At 38.5% G+C, this 21,528-nt stretch overlaps 1 protein-coding gene across 1 annotated transcript in view; it reads right to left on the reverse strand.

Annotated features, from left to right (window-relative positions):
• The window catches only part of KIF15 (kinesin family member 15), a 167,600-nt gene that overhangs the window by 25,036 nt on the left and 121,036 nt on the right, over positions 1-21,528 (reverse strand). The window contains exons 17-26 of the mRNA XM_057497184.1: positions 13,450-13,647; positions 12,502-12,609; positions 11,976-12,081; positions 10,972-11,137; positions 8,356-8,506; positions 8,065-8,150; positions 7,012-7,081; positions 6,549-6,635; positions 5,516-5,620; positions 4,592-4,714 (exon numbers count right to left, since the gene is read on the reverse strand). Of these exons, the coding sequence (XP_057353167.1) occupies positions 4,592-4,714; positions 5,516-5,620; positions 6,549-6,635; positions 7,012-7,081; positions 8,065-8,150; positions 8,356-8,506; positions 10,972-11,137; positions 11,976-12,081; positions 12,502-12,609; positions 13,450-13,647 (1,200 nt within the window). The remainder of the gene's footprint in view (positions 1-4,591; positions 4,715-5,515; positions 5,621-6,548; positions 6,636-7,011; positions 7,082-8,064; positions 8,151-8,355; positions 8,507-10,971; positions 11,138-11,975; positions 12,082-12,501; positions 12,610-13,449; positions 13,648-21,528) is intronic.

The following is a 21,528-nucleotide window of genomic DNA, read 5'->3' on the forward strand; positions in this document are numbered from 1 at the left end:
CCTCTGAATTAGATGGGTCTGCTAGGATTCCTGATCTAGGGAGTAATGGCTTTATGAAGAAGGCATCCTGTGGTGTTCAGAAGCTCAGGACTGCTTTCCAATGCCTGCCTCTCCTTTTTTGTGGAGCCCCAGTTGCTATTGGTGGGCAATTGGCAGGGCTGTCTTTCTGTCTCTTTGCCAGCAGTGGCTTATCTCAGTCTGCTGAGGCCAAGTGGTTTGCTTCAGCAGGACCTATGTGATCAGAGCAGTGGTTTCTGCTGGGATTGTTCTGGGAAGGGCCACCCTTTGCCTGCCCTACAGTGATGGAGGGGCTACTATGTTAATGGAGGTTAGAAAACGAGTTGTACGATGGTATGGTGCAAGGGCTTGTGCAAGTCACCCAGTTGCTAAGTCCTTGGATGCTTGGCAGTGGCTGTGAGCCACGTGATGAGATGGTGCATGGGCATGCATTAGTGGTGGTGGTGCGCACAGTAGAAGCAATGAAATCGCATGCTGGCAGGACACAGATGTGTTTAGGTGGCAAGTCACACAGTGGAAGGGCCTGAGGGCTCGCTGTGGCAGCGGGACATGTGTGGGGTTCCAGGGATGCACTGGCGAGCAGTGGAAGGGCCTTCAGGTTCACATTGGTGGTACTCCATGTGTGCTGGGATGGCATGCTACAGCCAGTGATGGCGCTTATATGGGTAGCTCAGGAGTGCGGGGGTGGGCAAGGGTAGAGGGTCTGTCAGTGGGAGGTCACGTGGGCCGCGGAGGCAGCTAGTCGCGCCACAGCAACACACAGCTGCTGCAGCAGCGAGTCCCACAGGCAAACCCTAGAAGCAGCAAGGCACACAGCACTGAGTTTGGACACCCTTTGGAAGGGGCTCTCAGAGCTAGCTCCTGCAGGTGTCTCCCCAGTTGGGCTGAAACAGGGTCCTGAAAGCTGGGAGCATCTCCCTATGCCCGCCAGGTAGACAATCAGATGCTGCTGGGCCGAGTGGGTGGTGCATTGGTGGCACACTGGGAGCTGCCTTTGAGCTAAGCTGCCAGCAAGGGGGATGGAGCACCTGGGGCTCCTGATAGTGCTCAACCTGCTGGACCAAGGGAAGGGGTAGGGAGGTATCATCTACCTGCCCTTTCTCCTACAGAGACAACCCCATCCAACCCTTGCCCCTCTAGTTCCTCTCCCAGTGCTGGCAAGTCTTTCTAACTGCTGCCTTTGTGTTAGGTCTGTGGGACCAGCAGAGCTTCCCTGTCCTCCACAGTGGGCTGGCGTCCAGTCCCACCAGTCACCAGAACCCAATGCAATGTGGATTCATGTTCCCAGAGCAGATCTCCAGGGTTAGGTGTGTAGAGTTCCTGGGCACCTATCCCCTCCCTGCTATGTTACTCTTCCTCTTGCCTGTGGGTTGGGATCTCACTTGGTCACGCTCTACCTCTTTAACCTTTTCTGTGTGGTCTGTTCTTCTTTCCTAAGTATAGGTGGTCTGTTCTGCAGTTTCCACGTTTAGCTGTAGTTGTCTCCTTTGTGTGTGTGTGGTAGGAGGTTTTCATCTTGCCTTCTATTCCACCATCTTGAGGTTCCCCCCATTCCCTTTATGTTTAACTGGTGATTACTGATATACAGCAAAGCTATTCTTTTTTTTAAAATTTATTTTCATAGTTCTTAGAAAGGTTACATGTTCATAGGTAACAGTTATTACATATTCTTCCCTAAGGTTTTGATACTCTTTTGTTATTTTTGAGAATGGGATTTTTTAAACCCCATTATGTTTTTAAATGGTTACTGATGATACACAGTGAAGATATTTTTTAATAATTTATAACTGATTACTAAACTCATTGTTCTATTGTTCAGGCAATACTCTGGCATTTCCACATAGACACTGATATCACCTGTAAATAATCATTTTATTTCAGTTTTTATATTTGTATCCTATTTACTGCTCCCATTTTATTGCTTGGTTGGGAGCTTGTGCTCTTGAAAAGCAATGATATGTAAAGAATTTGACGATTCACATAACATAACCATAAGTCTAGATTTCAGCTAATAGAGATGGGAGATAACTAGAAAGGGAATGTGAACTGGCTGTTCATGGGGTCAATCCCACCTGAATCTAAGAAACTTCAAAATACATAGCCAGTTTTTTTTAACGAGGTAAATGAAAGAGAGAGAGACAAAGGATGTAAGGAAGAGCTTTTAGATAAATTGCCATGAATTCTCATCATTCAGCTACTCCCAAACAGCTAGATTTATCTTCTTACTCTGGCAATAAACTGCACAGTGGGAACTGAATTTTTGGTCCACATTTTATACTTTGTGTAAGACCTTAGGTGTGGCTTTTGTATACTAACTATTCAATTAGCTCCTAAAAATATTCCCAGCTAACATGGATTAAGCACTTACACAGTGCAAGGCCATGTTTAAGCACTTGGCATATATTACCTCGTTTCATCTCCACAGCATCATTTGCGACAGGCAGTAGTTTTATCTCTACCTTAAAAGGTGATAAATGAGGCGCCTAAAGACATGTCACTTTCACAAGGTCACATAACCAGAGTTCAGACTCCTAAGCAGTCCAACTCCACAGCCTGTGCTCTTAGTAAGTTGTTATTCTCTTATTTGATTCTCATTCTAGTTGTCTATTTTAATCTTCATACATTATATGCATGTGAGCAGCTTCAAATCCTTTCTGGGATATGGGAGGACATAAATACAAATAACTGGGTATATCCACATTGGATATCTATCCCCAAGGCTCTTATTAAAGTTCAAAGCTAGTATGTATAAAAATTATTTCATTAACTTTCCCCAGGCTCTGTTTTCTCCAACTTAGAGGTATACAGAACCATCTGCAGTCACCCAGGCTAGAAATCTTGGTGCACAGTCTATGACTGCTTCCTCCTGTCGTGGCACACATCCGCTGGACACCAACAACTGTCAACTATAGTTCTGAAGTAATTCTCAATTCCAACTCACCCAATATTCCCAATAGCACTTCTTGGTTCTGACCCTACCACCTTCTACCTGGGCTTCAAGTCTATGCAGTTCTGGTTTCCTAAAAGATACAGCTGATGCTACTCAAGACCTTTCACTACACAGACTCAAGTCTGTCCCCACCTCAGCTCTTGCACCTCTAGCCAGACACACCCACTATTCCCCTTGCTGGGGATGCTCCACAAACATTCACAGCAGCCAAGCTTCCCTACCTAGCCAAGTCTCATATAAATGCAATCTCCTCTGGAAAACTCTTTGGAATTCTCCAGGTATTACTCCCCTCCCTCCTGTTCTGTGCTTCCAGGTCATTTATTACACTGTAATACATCTATATCTGAAGCTAAATTGCATGCTTTGAGTTGTGTTTCAATCTTCCACTCCCAAATGCCAAGCCATGGACAGGTTGTAATGGTGGTGGGGTGGGGGGGTCCAATATATATTTGTTGAATTTGTTACATGGGTAGCATAATTTAGCAATAGAACCTTATTTCTAACAAATGCAGAGCAGTAGGTTACCATCTGTGTAAAAAAAGGAAAACTAAACGTATAGGATTTGTCTAAAATAGCTCTGGGAGGATACGCAAGAGGGAATGCATATGGCTTTGTTTATTTTGAAATGCAGATCATGTGACAGTGCTACAATTTTTTTTTAAAGATAAATTTACATCAACAACAACAAAAAATTAAAACCTACATTAGGTAAAACACAAGTTGAGACAGGGACCGTGGGTGTAGTCAGAGTAGGGTGAGGGCCTCCGGGAAAAGCAGGGCAGAATATTTACAGTCAGAGCAATTTAACAATGGGCAAAGAAGTCCCCACTGAAACTCTGTTAAGCATTATGCAAAATCAAGGTCACACTAATTCTCTAGGGTAAAGATACAGACATCTTCAGTGAGATCAGTTAAAGGTCAAAAGGCCTGGAGCAACTTAGCCTGGAATGTTTGAGTGTTCTGCAAGGGTATCAGCATAACCTGTGACTCCACTGTCACCCCTAGTCTTCAGACTATGACCCAGCCCACCTTGATTACAAGGGCAGATGGTACAAGTCCACACCCCTAAGTCTGTTTTTTTGATGTTCTCGAAAAATACTCAATTGCCTATAAAACCCCTAGACAACGCACCATCACGGACTCTCTTGTCCCCACTCCTGGCGTGAGCCAGGAGCTCTATTCTCTCACTTTATCTCTAAATAAAAGCCTGTACCTTGCTCTCCTACCTTGACTATTTGTGAAGCTCATTCTTCAGCTCCATGAACAAGAACCCTGGCATCAAAGTGACAACCCTAAGGTTAACCTGTTAAGCAGCCCTTTCTTTGCTGCCTGCTGCTACCACTAGATCCAAGGTAAATGCAGTTTCCACTCTGCTCCCCTTTCAGAATAGTCAGGTGCAGGAACTTAGCATGGTGTTGGTGCAAATGAATGAAAATAAATCAACTAGACAAAATAAAACAATTTCAGTCTTCTCTATTAATTCCCAAACTACCCTAAGAAAGATGGCTCTAATTATTTCTTATTCCTTTAAAAATCATCTATTTATTCACTAATAACCTCCATACACACATATACACATTGACAAGGAATGGAGAACAAAAATTCAGGATGCGTTACATCTACCTCTATGTCCTCAGAAAGTATTCTCAGTCTAATGGTTTCTCTCAGGTCCAGAATCTCCATTTCCTGTCTCTTAATCAAGCCTTTGCTCTCTTCTTTGTCAACCAAAACAGAGCTGTATTGGAACTGTGGGAAAGAAAGTCATGATGCAAGAGCTGTCTGCTTTATTATGTTTATTTTTAAATTAAAATAGCTTAAGATTCTGAGTTCCAAGGTAATGACTAGATTAACACAAATTAATTCAGTAACTATTCCTTGTTGAATAAAGAATGGAAAAATAAATGCATGAATACTGAAGACGAGTGGAAAAGTCCACAGGTGTCAGTGAAAAAATATCTAGTTTTCCATCTTTATCAGAGACTGCTTTTAGAAATAAATGTGGAATGCAGTAAGCCCTTTTGGGGCAGAGGAGTGAGGAATATTGACAAAAGCCTCCACCTTAACCCAAGGGAAAGGAGGAACATTAACATTTAACTTAGATATATGCAGAAGTGATGACTTTAGGAAATGCTCAAGTCTAATGCTAAAACAGACTCACTTTCTATACAATGTCTCTAAACTTAAAATGTTTTTTCTTAAAGCAATTAAGGAACACCATATACCCCCTTAACTATCACTGGCAACAATCAGTCTGTTTCTGATCTAGCAATTCGCAAATCTACACAGACGACACTATTCCTCAGGGCAGTGCAATCTGAGAAATGCTACATTGCTTCCCAGATACATGCTGTATGTTAGTACATTAAAGGTTCTACAAGTTCTGCAAATACACAAACCTGTTGAGCTTTAATTAGTATTTCTAAAGAAAGTAACTGAATCACAGAATCTTTTTTCTGGTGAACATTTGTCTCCTCAAGCAAAGTCTTCAGGAGTCTGAGAAGTGTGTTTCACGCTCAAATTTAGTATCTTATTGGTGACAGAACTTACGTTTATGTCCTTTACTTCTTGCTTCAGGGTATCAATAATTTCTGTTTTCTCACAAACTGACGTTCTTAGCTCCTGGATGTGGCTCATGAGGTCAGCTACAACTTCCTGACAAGGAGAGAAACAGTATCTTCAATGACATTAAATAGACCATTGTTAAATGATAAATCATTTATCTTTCCTAGTAAAAGAAGTTAATTTTATTTTAGCAAAATATCACGTGATATTACATTATTATCTATTTATATTTTAATGGCTTTATACTATTTATTTAATCATTTTTTTAAATGAATAAGTAGACATATAAGGAACTTAAACCTAATTTTATACTTGGACATACATATTACACTTATCATTCTTAGTTAAGGTCAATGTAAGATAAATTCTAGCCAAAATAAGCAGGCGACGAGAGGCAACAAAGGGCCAGGCAGTTTATTTGAGCGTAATTCCTGGGCGAGTTTCACCAGTCTGAAACACAGGCTGGGGAAGTTGCACCCAGGAGGGGAGGTGGGGAGTTTTTAAGAGAACAGGAGAGGGGGAAGTGGGCCCCGCTAGAGCCAGAGGTCTCCTCCTTCTGGATGGAGGGGGTCTGCATCCGGGGTTTGTTGGCAGGTCATGGGACTGGAATCCAGGAAGAGCTGTTCCTTTCCCATACAGCACAGAGCTACTTGGTGCTGTCTCTGCTCCGCCTGCCTTGTCCTCACCCTTCTCCCTCCGGTATCTCCAGCCTTACAGTCAATACCAGGGATTACAGAATTTGTATCAACAAAAATGGGTCACATACACAGCATCCTTGTTAAAACGGACAGAATGTGTTTTAGAAACAGTGCCATCAAGGGTGTTAGAAAAGTTTCCACTTGAAGTCACATGGAGAATTCACTTCAAGAGAAGACATTCTCTGGCAACCTTGAAAGACAAACAAGGCCTAAGTGCATACAGAAATGCTAGCTATCAGTCATCCTGGTGACAGGAGGCTGGAATGTTAAAGCAGCATTTAAAGGAAACACAGAGGGATGTAGCTTCAACTTTTACCTACCTTGTCAGCCTCTCTAGATTTCTCCAGAGAACTGATTACTTTTTCAGTAGCACACAAACTCTCTTCTAGTTTTTGTACTTTTGCCATCTATGGGGAAAAATTAGTATTTTTAGAAAAAGAAATCACAGTTAACCACACATACATTTTTTTTAAAAAGGAGTTGAAACCTGCTTTTCATTTATTATACAGTATATGCTAGGAGTAATACTTGAAAATAGTAAGTTGGGTTAAAAGACAATGACTTTGTGGTCTCTGTTAGGAGGCCACCAACAAGTTCTGATTATAGATAGCCATCTGGGAGTTAGAAAAGCCAAGAATTGAAAAATAATACAGCCAACAAAAATATCCATCTTTTTATTACCAATTTCAACATCTGAAAGTGGGAAGTTTTTATCATAAGCCTCTTTAGACATCAGGAATAAGATTTACAGACCTCAAACTGCAGTTAGGGTATAGAGTATACCTGCTGTTCACACTTGGCCATCTCTTTCTGTTTCTCCTGTCGTACAGCCTCAAGAACTTCTAAGATTTCTCTGGAAGAAAAGAATCACCTTTTACTCACAACTTGGTTCAGTGGAAAAAGGAACCGAGTCCATTCACACAGAAGAGATTCAATGCAATTACACTGAGCTTTATTAGAAACATACTTGGTATCAGACACTATATTCCAATAGGAGTCAGAAATTTGAACTCATTTCTTCAACAGCTATTTAATAAGAACCCAGTTGTGTGCCACGAGAGTTTATTTTTCTTCAGAATACTTAGGACTCCTGAACATAACATATAACACCTAGTATTTGTTTATTACCTATCCCTCTACGCTAGGATGTCAAACTGAGGAGGGGGATAGGATATTTTGTTCACCGTTTTACCTCTAAATGATCTGGCATTTACCAGAATAGTGCCTGGCTTATTGGATATCACTAAGTGTTTGAATGAATTATAAAATGAATTAATTTGTCCATTTTCCAAATAAATGTACACATCCACTGTATGTATGTATCTCAGAGCCTAGAAGAGAGTATGTCTCAGAGTAAGAACTCTACAAGTATCTGTTGAATAAAGAGACATAAATTCTTCTCAGTAGAGTAATAATCATCCTGTTGGCTGAGGCCAAGAGATTCACAGATCACCAAGGAAAAGAACTCAGAGAGGGAAGACAAAAGCATTGACAGTAAGGGACAGGAGAAAAAAGGAGCAGCTAAAAAAATAATAGTACAGATAGAAATAAAAATCATCCCCACCTTCCAATAATAAATACTGTGATTTATTTATATTAGGCCTAAATTCTAATCACCACCAACTGCATTCATTTTAATACCATAGCAAGTTATTGAATGTTTTGAAAATTAAATTTCTCTTCATACCTATTTATACAAAAGAACCTGATATCTATTTTGTAATGCTTTTTAAAAAAAATAGCTTTACTGGTGTTAGCAATAAAAAAAAACAGGATAAAGAATGTAGTAGTAAATGATATTCTAGTCAACTAATGGAAAAGATAAATAGCACTCACTTAGAACTGTTTTCTTTATCTTCTTCAAATTGTAATAATAGTTTGTTATTGCGATCTTTTTCTGCCTCAAAAAGCTCCATCAAATTCTAAAAGACAATGTTATATGAGATTTTAAGTAACTGTTACTAACAATGTGTAGTAGTCAACAATCAAGTACCTTCTATGTGGCAGGCACCAGGGGCCAGTAATAGAAAGTTAGGAAGAGGTCAAAACAGTCCTTGACCTGCTCTTCAGTGATCAGTCACACATCTAGGACAAATTCATCAATAATCAACAGCCTTCTTAACTTACATTCAGGTCAGATTTCAGAGTTTCATTTTCTTTTTTGCAGGTTTGGAGGTTTTTTGAAAATTGGTCAATTTCAAACTTCATTACTTCTTGTAAGTTGTCATAGGAATCCTGTAGGCAGGCTTTGCTCTCAAGAAGCTTTTCATTTTCTAATCTTTATCAGGAAAACATTTTTACAATGGTAAATATAAACATTAAAGGTAGTTTTGCTAGTCAGATTGTCTGCAGTTCAATTTATCCCATCTACAGACTATTCCCAACTCACAGAAGTCTTGACTGATGTAAAGCTCCTCATGAATGTATATGAAATGTCCATGATGAACAAACATCGAAGACACACTGGACCACAGACTGGTGTGATGGGAATGGAGAAGATGGGGTGGGTGTGAGAGCCTGTAGCCATCTGCTTCCTCATTCGTTCTTCCACGGCTTCACCCAGACATGCATAACTCATTGGCAGTTTAGGGTAATAACACATATTATATAAGGGGTTCCAGAGCTACCCCACATAGAATTAAGCTAGCCATTAATTTATTTTTGTCAATAGCTCAACTCTCTCCATTCATCACATATTCCCCTAACTCTAGGAAGGTTTTTTAAGATGGCAAATGTGGCTTCAATCTAAAGAAGAGGGTAAATTCACTCAAGATAGAATTCTTTTAATTTACGCAATTATTATTTACTGCTTTCTAGGTTTTCACCCTCTTGTTCTGTTCCCCAACATATTCTAACACGCACAGACATCCAGAGCTCAGCCAAGAACTTGTAAACAATGAACCTGACTCTGGCATCATCCAAAACCCGTGTACTAGCTTGTACACAGGCTAATAGACAGGGATCCATCTGCTTTACTAACTTAAAGAACAGAGACAGCAAATTACAAAGTGGTATAAATCAGCTGCTAAAGACACAGACAACAGATAGTAGGGAGGGGGAATATGTACTTGTGATATAAACTGTGTACATAAACCAGGCAAAATAACTCAAGAACACATAGCTGCGCTGTGCTGTTTCATGCAGGGGCCTTAGCAACCTTTGAGAGCCATGATGGATAAGCATAAGTATTGTACTCAATGTTAAACCTGAGACATTGAGAAAAGTAAAATTATGTCTAACTTAAAAAGCAAGGAAGTGTTTGATATTTTTAAGACAGACTTTAAGTGCATGGCCAAATATAGTGGATTCCTAACATTTTAAATTTGGTTCAACTCTGACATATAAACATGAGGAAATTAAGATTCAATGAGATTAGAAGAGTGACTTTTCAAAAAAAAGCACACAAGATCAGTTTATGACAAAGCCAAGATTAGATTCAGTGATTCAGATGTTAGAAACAAGTGTCAGGTGTATGAAAAAACAAATTGTGATGACAAATGGCAAATGGCAACTGATCGGCAGCAGCCTTGGCACTGGGGAAACCGCTCAGGGGTGGTGGAGGCTGTGCTACTCAGAACACGCCCCTTTAGAGAGGAACGATCCACACAGAGGCCTATGGTTGCCACACAGAAATGTGGACCCAATGCCATAAACTCGCTGATTTTTAAGATGCTGAAATAGCGATTTTTGTAAGAAAGCCCTCAATTCTAAAAATGCTATGCTAAATTCTTCTTAAAAACCACACTGAGCCAAGCTAACAAAAACATGCTATGAATGGATTTGGCCCATAGATCTCAAGTTTTCTTCCTCTATTTTAATTCTTCATTGTACACTCACACACTCAAGAGCCAAAGATTTTAATCTTTGCGACTTCCATAAAAATGAAATTCAAAGTTACCTATTAGTAGCTTTTCTAGTGTGAACAGTCACACTCACACCTCATTCATAGCATCACATTGAAAATGGCCATTATTAAATTCTTGCCAGGAGATAGCTTAAAACCATTTTGTATTTTTGGAATACAAATCTTGTTTATACAAGACTGAAATTAGCAAGGAGAAAAACAGTAAAAACAAACAATATACCTCTTAGATTACTTCCTTTTTAAGATAACCCGCACATGACTAACCACCAAGCCTCTGGAGAGTTACTAAGGGCAATGGTGACAACTACTGATTTGGTCCACCTTGTTATGTCCCTTCTAGGAACAGTTGTCCCTCTGAACAGGAGCAACAGGCCAGTACCACCTGAAACCCTTGATAAGTGACTGGTCTGAAGATAATCAGATGAGTACAAAGAATTGCTCAAGTAAGAGCAATTCACATTTTTGTTGAGATGGATACATGGCTGTTGGGAGAGGATTTCTTTCTAGTGGTTGTTCTGCTAGGAGAGAAAATATGGAGCTGTCTGAGGCGATCTGTTCCCTGTCACATACAGGAAGGCCCTCAACAGTAGTAAAAAGTGAGGGCAACACACAGAGGAAAGCAGAGCAGGGATAGAGAGAGATAGAGAGAGAGAGAGAGAGAGAGAGAGAGAGAGAGAAAGTATACACTGAAAGTATCATGTGAGATTCAATCTAGTTTGTCCCTGAAACCAAAATCACCCTGGGTCTTCCCAAGGCTCTGCACAAATAAATTACCTTTTTGTTTGTTTTACTAGTTTGAGTTGGGCCTACAGCACTTGCACTTCAAGTAGTCCTAGGTTACACACCAAACAGGGAACATGAAACCTGAACAACTCTACCTGACATTATCGAGTTGAAGCTGTATGTGCATGTGTCTTTCAGAAAGGTTGTTGAGTTCTTTCTCCTGACTCTCTTTGAATGAACAATATTCCAGTTTCACCGAAGAGAGCTCCTTGTCTGCAGAATGAAGAACTACTCGCAGGTCATGCACTTCACTTTTCAAAACTAAAAAACAAACAAAATAAATCCTCAACAGGTTTCTTTACATACATTTTTACAAAGTAGGCAAATAAACTTTATGGGTACCTTCACACAGTCAGCAAAAAGTTGAAGAGACTATTTGAAGTACAGATGTAGAACAACTTTGGTAGGTACCAAGGAGCACTGAGATTTCTATTTTCTTTATTTCCCTTGCTTGTGCTTTTTGGTATATTTCTACCAAAAACGGAAGAGTTGACATTTGCCCCTGATTTGTAGGTAGCTTGACTTTTCTATATCTAACTGATAGAAGTGACTTAAGCTTACTTATTGAAAACCTCTGGGCAATGTACTAGAACTTTCCAATATGAGTTAAATACTTCTGATCTTTAAGGAAACTCCAATTGAAAGTAAACTTTTTTGATCAAAGAAAATAGGATGGCTGTCTTTTTTGTTTTAGACTTATTAAAAACTACTGCAAATACTCTCATGAAAGGAGATATAAGCTGAAAAAAAGTGGGAATCAAATGATACTCCCATATGTATGAATATATAGAAATATATAATTTTACTTTATTTTGTCACTATTAAAATATTATTCACCTTTCAAATTTAAGACACTTCATTTTCAAAGCAGTATTAAAACTTTAAGCAAACAGTTGCATCATTTGTCTGTGAGCAGTCCTGGAGCAAACTGCCCTTCATGGTATGTTGTTATCATTTACCACTGTCATGAAATTCAAGTCTGATCCTCTAAACAAAAACAAAAACTAACCAAAGCTATGGGGACAAAATTTATTCAGATGAATATGAAGATTCTGAATTACAGGTTCAAATTACAAAGTGCCCAGCTGTTCAGACTTACAGACATTGTTAGCTTGCGTGTCCTGGAGCTGCTTTTCAATGACATTCAACTGTGAGAGACGCTCTTGCTGCTGTTTGGTCCAGTTAGTTCTTTCTGACCAAAAAAACTTTGGGAAACAGATCAAATTGCTGGAAAATCAATACTGGCATGCTAAGATGCATTCCAAATCATTACCTTGTTTCTATTTTCAAAATTGACTTTATGGTCTCTGACCAGAAGAAAATTGGCTACTCCCATGAACTGCAGTGAGAACAGCTGACAAGAAAAGAGTCACTTGCAAACACCTGGACCATCCTTCTTGCTTCCTTCCAAACAAACAGCAAGGGATGTATTTGCACTAACAACTACATGGGCCAGTATTCAGACTAGGGTGTGTGTCTCATTATCAGAGCAGTAGCCAAGCAACAGAGTAGACAGTACCACTCAAATAAAACTTGACTAACGCTCTGTGGAGTCCTTTTCTGCCTGTAACACTTACTTTGAGGATCTGTTCATTCATTCTCCAAGGCCATACTCTCAGTCTCACCTCCTGCATCTGTACTGAGTGATGCTCTACTTTGTCAATGTACTGCTTAAGCTTTAGGTTTTTATGTTCTTCGTCATCCAACTTAACTTGAAGGACATTCATTTGTTCCTGCAACATAAAAACTCCAGTTGTCAAAAATTCTTTTAATGAAAATCTCAAACATTTTACCATTTCTTCTGCATAAAAAAAAAACAAACTCAAAACCTCATATGCACAAAAATATCAAAGGCCAGTTTGGAGCAAGAAAACAATTTCAAAAGATTACAATAATTATTTTTACTGTTTCAGAATTACACTTGTGGTGCATTATAGTGGAAAGTTTGATATATAAAGAATTTAATCTTTAATTTAAAGATTAAAATAATGGATTAAATCATACAATCATTTTGCAACTTTTAAGTTTTCTCAGGGCTGCATGACTTAATCAGAAAGGGCTCTGTGCCTTGGAAAGGGCAAAATCTTGGAATTGGGAGAGTCTGGCTCCTCCAAGTTTTATAGTAGGTAGAAAAACATTGTAAAAAAATAAATCCCCAGCATTCCAAGATAAACAAATTTCCCATTACACCAAAGCTATCTAAAATTTGATCTGTAATAAAATTCTTTCAACTTTTTAAATTTCTCAACTATTTTAATTTTCTATAGCAGATACAACACTGTGCCATATAAATCATTCTGAAATTTGAAGCTCATGGCAAACTGGTCTTTTCACATGAGAGAACCAAAGTCCAAGGAGGCTGCAGAGTGACTTGCTAAATAAACATTGCAAAGTGAATTAAAAGAACAAGAGTAGGCTAGTTTCTAAGTAAGGTAACTTTACACATCCATACTTAAAAAGATACCACTTTAATACCAAACAGTTTGAACATTACAAATTTTAGAGAGTTAAAATAATATAGAAAAAATTTTTTAATGAATGTCTAGTTATTTTTTCTAAACCTAAGAAATTACCTGCACCATTCTAAGCTCTTCAGAAATGGCCTCAAAAGCTTGTTCACTCATCTCAAGTGGTACTGGCTCATTTAAGATATCAGAATCTAATTTGCTAGAATTCTTAATGTGCACAGAGCCAAAGCTCCCCATTTCTGGGCTTAATTTTGGTACTGGTCGAGACCAAAGTTGATATGCCTTGGTTGGTGTAGTTATAATCTGCAGCAAAAAAAATGTTTGGAAAACAAAATTAGCACATTTAGAAAAAAAACACCACATTTAGTAACTGTGAACAGGGAGGATAAAACCGAAGTTCTAGTCATCAAAACAAAAGAAAAAATATCCTTAAGAGGCACATAAAAATGCCCAAGTGGAAACAAATCTATAAATTCAATGCAGTTTCAAGCAATATTATACTAAGATTTTTTTAAATGAAATTTGATAAGCTGGATTCCTAACTTTGTACAAAGAAAAAGTAAGTGAGACAAACAAATGGAAAACAAATGGAGAAGCCTTCACTGGCCAATACAAATATACATTATAAAGGTAGGATCATTAAAACATTACATTAGCATATGAATAAATAAGACACTGGAAGAAATAGAGCAATTTATAATGTGGAAAGTTCAAATTTGTGAGACTACTAAAAAAAAACGTAACTCCTATGTATACCATTCAAAAATAAGGCAGCAGATACATTAAACATCTCTATGTAAAAACAAAATTATAAAAGCAGTAAAAGGAAAGTGAAATCTTGAGATTATCTGGGCCTTTAAAAGTACATAAAAGAACTCACAAAAATAAAAGATCAATAAGCCTGTATCAAAATTTTAAAACTTCTTTATAACAATAGTATTACATACAAAGATAAAAGATAAGCAGCATGATAGCAGAATGTACTGGCAGTATATATAACAAAGAAAAGAATAACAAATAAAAATGCCTTTAAGTCAGAAGAAAGAGATAACCAACTAGCAGAAAAACACATGAACAAAAAACAAAGGAGAGATGTTCAAACACTAGAAATGAAGGAAAAGATAATTGAAACCTTAACAAGATAGCCTTTTCACCCCTCAGACTGTCAAGCCATAAGGAGCCTGGCAATGCCAGTTCTGGGGCAGGTGGTGGGGAATGAGTGCTCCCAGCCTTCCTGGGAAAGCACGAGGTATAGCCCCTCAAAGAGCTCTGCAGCAGGACTGACTCCAGTGTTGAGACATCCTCACATTGCCACTCCTCCTTCACAGAATCCGCCCCAGAGAAAGCTTGCACTGGAAACCACCTAAATAAGCCATGGATCATTCAAAACATGCAGGCCTGGAATTAAAATGGGGTAGCAATCTAGGTACCAGATCATGTGGAAAGACCCAAGGTATATCCCTTTAACAAAAGCCCACTGCAGAATAATATATGTACTATGAAACCATTTATTTTTAAAAACAAAGCATAACAAAAAACAATCTATGAAATACTACATCTTCTCAGACCATGTATATTTACTGTACAAAATCACTAAGAAAAAGGATTTCCAAATTGTTAACAAATTACCCCAGAGATGGGGAATGAAAGAATAGACCCAGAATGGCAGTGGTATTCAAAAGAATTTAAACTTATATACATATATATGTATTTATTTTAAATAAGGAGCACATATTCATAAAGTGCTTATATAATTTAAAATGAACAACATAAGATTTGAATTGCTATCCTACTCTTGGCAAAACCTTTAACCCCCTTAGTCCTATCTGCTCAGCTAGCAATGGAAGAAGTAGGACTAGAATGTCACAATCTTTCAAGCACTATAATTCTCCTGTGCTGGGGGCAACAGATACAGGGTTATAAAATACTTGACGATGTTCTGCAAGTATTTTTAAATAATTTCCTACACAGATTTTAAAGGCCACTTCTTTTAAAAATCAAAGAAAAAAATGTCTACACTTATAAGGAAAAAAAAGCATTTTCCAGGTTAAACAAATCATGATAAATCCATACAATAGATTCTGGTGCAGCTACCCAAATAAAACAAATAAAAACAAAATGGAAAGAAACTCTTCTTTTCCCTCAGACATGGGACAAACTCTAAAATACAATTATGTTTAAAAACAAAACCCAAAAAACTAAAGTGTAGAGAGTATCAAATATGGCGGCATGAGAGGTGAGACAGAGGCCTCTTCCCAAAACCACATATAACATGAAAATATAATTAGTACAACTAATTCTGAAAGAGAAACAGTAAAGAAGGCTGCACCAGACTGCATACACCCCTCACAGAACAGGGTAACGTACCAAAGCCTTGATCTGGCGGAACCGAAGCCCTTCCCCCACTCCAGCTCACTAGCTGGAGGAAGACAAACGGAGTGGGGAGTGGGTGGAGGCCTGGGACTACTGAACACCCAGCCCTGGAGGTCTGCACTGGAGCACAGACCTACATTGCATGGTGCTCTGGTGATTAGGGAGCTTGGAAAGCTAAGACTTGGAGAGACTGAAATTACAGCCACTTGTGGAAAACAGGGATCCATATCCGGCTGCTCTGGGAAAAAAGAAAAGCCGGCACTCTGAAAGACTTCCTAAAAGTGAGAGGCTCATAAAGGGACAAGAATTGAACAGAACTTGCTGCTCAGGAGAAAAGACAGGTAGACAAAATTGTCGGCCCAGCAGGTTGGGAACTTGCAGGAGCTTCAGGCACTCCATTCCCCTGGCTGCCTACGCAGCTCCAAGGCCACCCACCACAATAGCAGCCTGCTGTGCCTTCCTCCCGGCAAGCCTGCACCTGGCTCGCAAACCAGCAACCCCTGCCCTGGCATCAAGCCAGCCAGAGGGAAGCCCAACCTACAGAAGCTACAAACACAAAGCATTGAGGCTTTCACCAGTGTATTCAGACCACAGGTTTGGCAGTGAAAAGAGGCATAGTAGCAGGGAAGAACGAAACAACCCTTTCGTCACCCCAGGCACCAGCACCGCTCCCCTGCGACCCCCGAGATTGCTCCAGGGGCTGAGCAGCTTCAGATAGTAGAGCTTCTGGGCATTAGAGGGTGCCACATAAAAATATGAAATGTCAAAGGAACCTGGTTCAGACAAATTCAACAAACACCAGAAAAAGGGTCAAGTGAAACTAATCTCATCAATCTTCTTGAAAGAGATTTCAAAATAAAAATGATAAAAAATGCTCACTGAGGTCAGAAAAATATTCAAGAACTCAGGAAATAATTCCAGATGGAGATTCAATCATTATGGAATACAATTGAGCGATTTAAAAGCAGATTAGATATGGTGGAGGAGACGATAAATGAAAGAGAAATTACAGAAGAGGAATACAAAGAAGCTGAGGCACAGAGAGAAAAAAGGATATCTACGAATGAAAGAATATTGAGAGAACTGTGTGACCAATCCAAATGGAACTATATTTGTATTATAGGGGTACCAGAAGAAAAAGAGAGAGAAAAAGGGAAAGAAAGTATCTTTCAGGAGGTAAGTGCTGAAAAGGCTCCCAATCTGGGGAAGGAGATAGTCTCTCAAGCCATGCAGGTGCATAGATCTCCCAACACAAGGGACCCAAAGACAACACCAAACATATAATAATTAAAATGGCTAAAATGAAGGATAAGGACAAACTATTGAAAGCAGTCAGAGAGAAAAAAAAGATCACCTATAAAGGAAAACCCATCAGGCTATCAGACTTCTCAAAAGAAACCTTACAGGCCAAAACGGAGTGGCATACATTCACTGCAATGAAGCAGAAGGGCTTTCAACCAAGGATACTCTACTGGAAAGATTATCATTTAAATTTGAGGAAAGATTAAACAATTTCAAGATAAGCAAAAGTTTAGAGAATTTGCCTCCCACAAACCATCTCTACAGTGTATTTTGAAGGGACTGCTATAGATGGAAGTGTTCCTAAGTCTAAATAGCTGTCAAAAGAGGTAATAAAACCACAGTAAAGAAAGTAGAACAATTAATTACTGAGCAAATCCAAAATTAAATCAACTACCCCAAAGTCAGTCAATGGAAAGACAAAGAATACAGAATATGATGCCCAATATATAAAGAATGGAGGAGGTGGAAAAAGGATGAGAAAAAAAAAAAAAAACGAAGAAGAACCTTTAGATTGTCTTTGTAATACCATACTAACTGAGTTAAGTTAGATTCTTAGTTAGTAAGGATGTTACCCTTGACCCTCTGGTAACCAAGAATCTAAAGCCTGCAATGGCAAGAAGTACATACCTATCAATAATCACCCTAAATGTAAACGGTCTGAATGCACCAATCAAAAGGCATAGAGTCACTGAACGGACAAAAAAACAAGACCTGTCTATATGCTGCCAACAAGAGACTCACTACAAATACAAAAACATACACAGACTGAAAGTGAAGGGATGGAAAAAGATATTTCACACAATAGGGAGAAAAAAGCAGGAGTTGCAGTACTTGTATCAGAAAATAGATTTCAAAACAAAGAAAGCAACAAGAAATAAAGAAGGATATTATATAATGATAAAGGGGTCAGTCCAACAAGAGGATATAACCACTGTAAATATCTATGTGTCCAACACAGGACCACCTACATATGTGAAACAAATTCTAACAGAATTAAAAGGGGAAATAGAATGCAATGCATTCATTTTAGGAGACTTCAACACACCACTCACTCCAAAGGACAGATCAACAAGACAGAAAATAAATAAGGAAGGACACAGAGGCACTGAACAACACATTAGAACAGATGGACCTAATGGACATCTACAGAACTCTATACCCCAAATCAGCAGGATACACATTCTTCTCAAGTGCACATGGAACATTTTGAAGAATAGATCATACACAAGGCCACAAAAAGAGCCTCAGTAAATTAAAAAAGACTGAAATTGTACCAACCAGCTTCTCAGACCACAAAGGTATGAAACTAGAATAATGGAAAGAAAATGAAAAATCCCACACAGAGAGGTTTAATACATGCTCCTAAATAACCAATGAATCAATGACCAAATAAAAACAGAGATTAAGCCATTTATATGCAGACAAATGACAACAATAATTCAACACCGCAAAATCTGTGGGACGCCGCTAAGGCCGTGTTAAGAGGGAAATATATTGGAATATATTGCAATATAGGCCATCTCAGGAAAGAAGAACAATCCCATATGAACAGTATAAACTCACAATCAATGAAACTAGAAAAAGAAGAACAAATGAGACCCAATGTCAGTAGAAGGGATATAATAAGAATTAGAGGAGAAATAAATAAAATTGAGAAGAATAAAATAGAAAGAATAAATTAAAGCAGGAGCTGGTATTTTGAGAAAATAAACAAAATACATAAACCCCTAGCCAGACGTATCAAGAGAAAAAGAGAGTCTGCACACATGAACAGAATCAGAAATGAGAAAGCAAAAATCACCACGGACACCACAGAAATATGAAGAATTCTTAGAGATTACTATGAAAAATTATATTCTAACAAACTGGATAACCTAGAAGAAATGGACAACTTCCTAGAAAAATACAACCTTCCGAGGCTGACCCAGGAAGGAACAGAAAATCTGAACAGACTAATTACCAGCAACAAAATTGAACTGGTAAACAAAACACTACCTAAGAACAACATCACTGGACCAGAAGGTTTCACTGCTGAATTTTATCAAACATTTAGTAAAGACCTAATGCCATCTTCCTTAAAATTATTCAAAAAGTAAAAGAGATGGGAATACTTTGAAACTCATTGTATGAGGGCAGCATCACTCTAATACCAAAACCAGACAAAGACACCACGAAAAAAGGAAATTACAGACCAATATCCCTGATGAACACAGATGCAAAAATACTCAAAAAAATATTAACAAACCAAATTCAAAAATACATAAAAAAGATCAACCATCATCATCAAGTAGGATTTATTCCAGGGATGCAAGGACAGTACAATATTAGAAAACCATCAACATCATCCACCGCATTAACAAGAAGGACAAAAACCACATGGTCATCTCCATAGATGCTGAAAAGCATTCAACAGAATTCAATGTCCATTCATGATAAAAACTCTCAACAAAATGGGTATAGATGGCAAATATCTCAACATAATAAAGGCCACATATGACAAACCAACAGCCAGCATTATACTTAACAGCAAGAAGCTGAAAGCTTTTCCTTTAAGATCGGAACAAGACAAGGACGCCCACTCTCCGCACTTTTATTCAAAATAGTTCTGGAGGTCCTAGCCACAGCAATCAGACAACACAAAGAAATAAAAGGCATCCAGATTGTTAAAGAAGAAGTTAAACTGTCCCTGTTTGCAGATGACATGATATTGTATATAAAAAACTCTAAAAATCTACTAGATCTCATATCTGAATTCAGGAAAATTGCAGGATACAAAATTAACACACAGAAATCTGTTGCATTCCTATATACTAATGATGAACTAACAGAAAGAGAAATCAGGGAAACAATTCCATTCACAATTGTATCAAAAAGAATAAAACACCTAGAAATAAATCTAACCAAGGAAGTGAAAGACCTATAGTCTGACAACTACAAGACACTCATGAGAGAAATTAAAGAAGATACAAATAAATAGAAACACATCCAGTGCTCATGAATACGAAGAATTAATCTTGTCAAAATGGTCATCCTGTCTAAGGCAATCTACAGATTCAGTGCAATCCCTGTGAAAATACCAACAGCATTCTTCAACAAAGTTGAGCAAATAGTGCCAAAATTCATATGGAACCACAAAAGACCCCAAATAGCCAAAGCAATTCTGAGAAGGAAGAATATACCTGGCGGGATTACGCTCCCCAACTTCAAGCTCTACTACAAAGCCACAGTAATCAAGACAATTTGGTACTGGCACAAGAACAGATGCATAGACCAGTGGAACAGACTAGAGAGCCCTGATATAAACACAAGCACATATGATCAATTAATATACAATAAAGGAGCCATGGACATACAATGGGGAAATGACACAGCCTCTTCAACAACTGGTGTTGGCAAAACAAGACAGCTACATGCAAGAGAATGAAACTGGATTATTTTCTAACCCCATACACAAAAGTAAACTCAAATTGGATCAACGACCTAAATGTGAGTCATGAAACCATAAAACTCTTAGAAGAAAACATAGGCAAAAATCTCCTGAATATAAACATGAGCAACTTTTTCCTGAGCGCATCTCCTCAAGCAAGGAGAACAAAAGCAAAAATGAACACATGATACTACATCAAACTAAAGAGCTTCAGTACAGCAAAGGACACCATCAACAGAACAAAAAGGCATCCTACAGTATGGGAGAATATATTTCTAAATGACGTATCTGACAAGGGGTTAACATCCAAAATATGTAAAGAACTCACATGACTCAACAACCAAACCCAATTTAAATAACCCAATTTAAAAAATGGATGGAGGATATAAACAGACAATTCTTCAAAGAAGTAGTTCAGATGGCCAAGAGACACATGAAAAGATAAGATACTCCACATCACTAATCATCAGGGAAATGCAAATTAAAACCACAGAGATACCAGTTAGGATGGCCATCATTGAAAAGACTAAAAACAACAAATGCTGGTGAGAATGCGGAGAAAGGGGAACCCTCCTACACTGCTGGTGGGACTGTAAATTAGTTCAACCACTGTGGTAAGCAATATGGAGGTTCCTCAAAAAAGTAAAAATAGAAATACCATTTGACCTGGGAATTCCACTCATAAGAATTTTCCCAGAGTACAAGTTCTCAGATTCAAAAAGACATATGCACCCCTATGTTCATCACAGCACTATTTACAATAGCCAAGATATGGAAGCAACCTAAGTGTTCATCAGTAAATGAATGGATAAAGAAGATGTGGTACGTATAACACAATGGAATATTATTCAGCCATAAGAAGAAAACAAATCCTAACATTTGCAACAGCATGGATGGAGCTAGAGGGTATTATGCCCAGTGAAATAAGCCAGGCGGAGAAAGACAAGTATCAAATGATTTCACTCATATGTAGAGCATAAGAACAAAGCAAAAACTGAAGGAACAAAGGAGCAGCAGAATCACAGAACCCAAGAATGGACTAACAGTTACCAAAGGGAAAGGAACTGGGGAGGATGGGTGGG

Source organism: Manis pentadactyla, chromosome 1, assembly GCF_030020395.1.
Source record: "Manis pentadactyla isolate mManPen7 chromosome 1, mManPen7.hap1, whole genome shotgun sequence".
Taxonomy (NCBI): Eukaryota; Metazoa; Chordata; class Mammalia; order Pholidota; family Manidae; genus Manis; species Manis pentadactyla.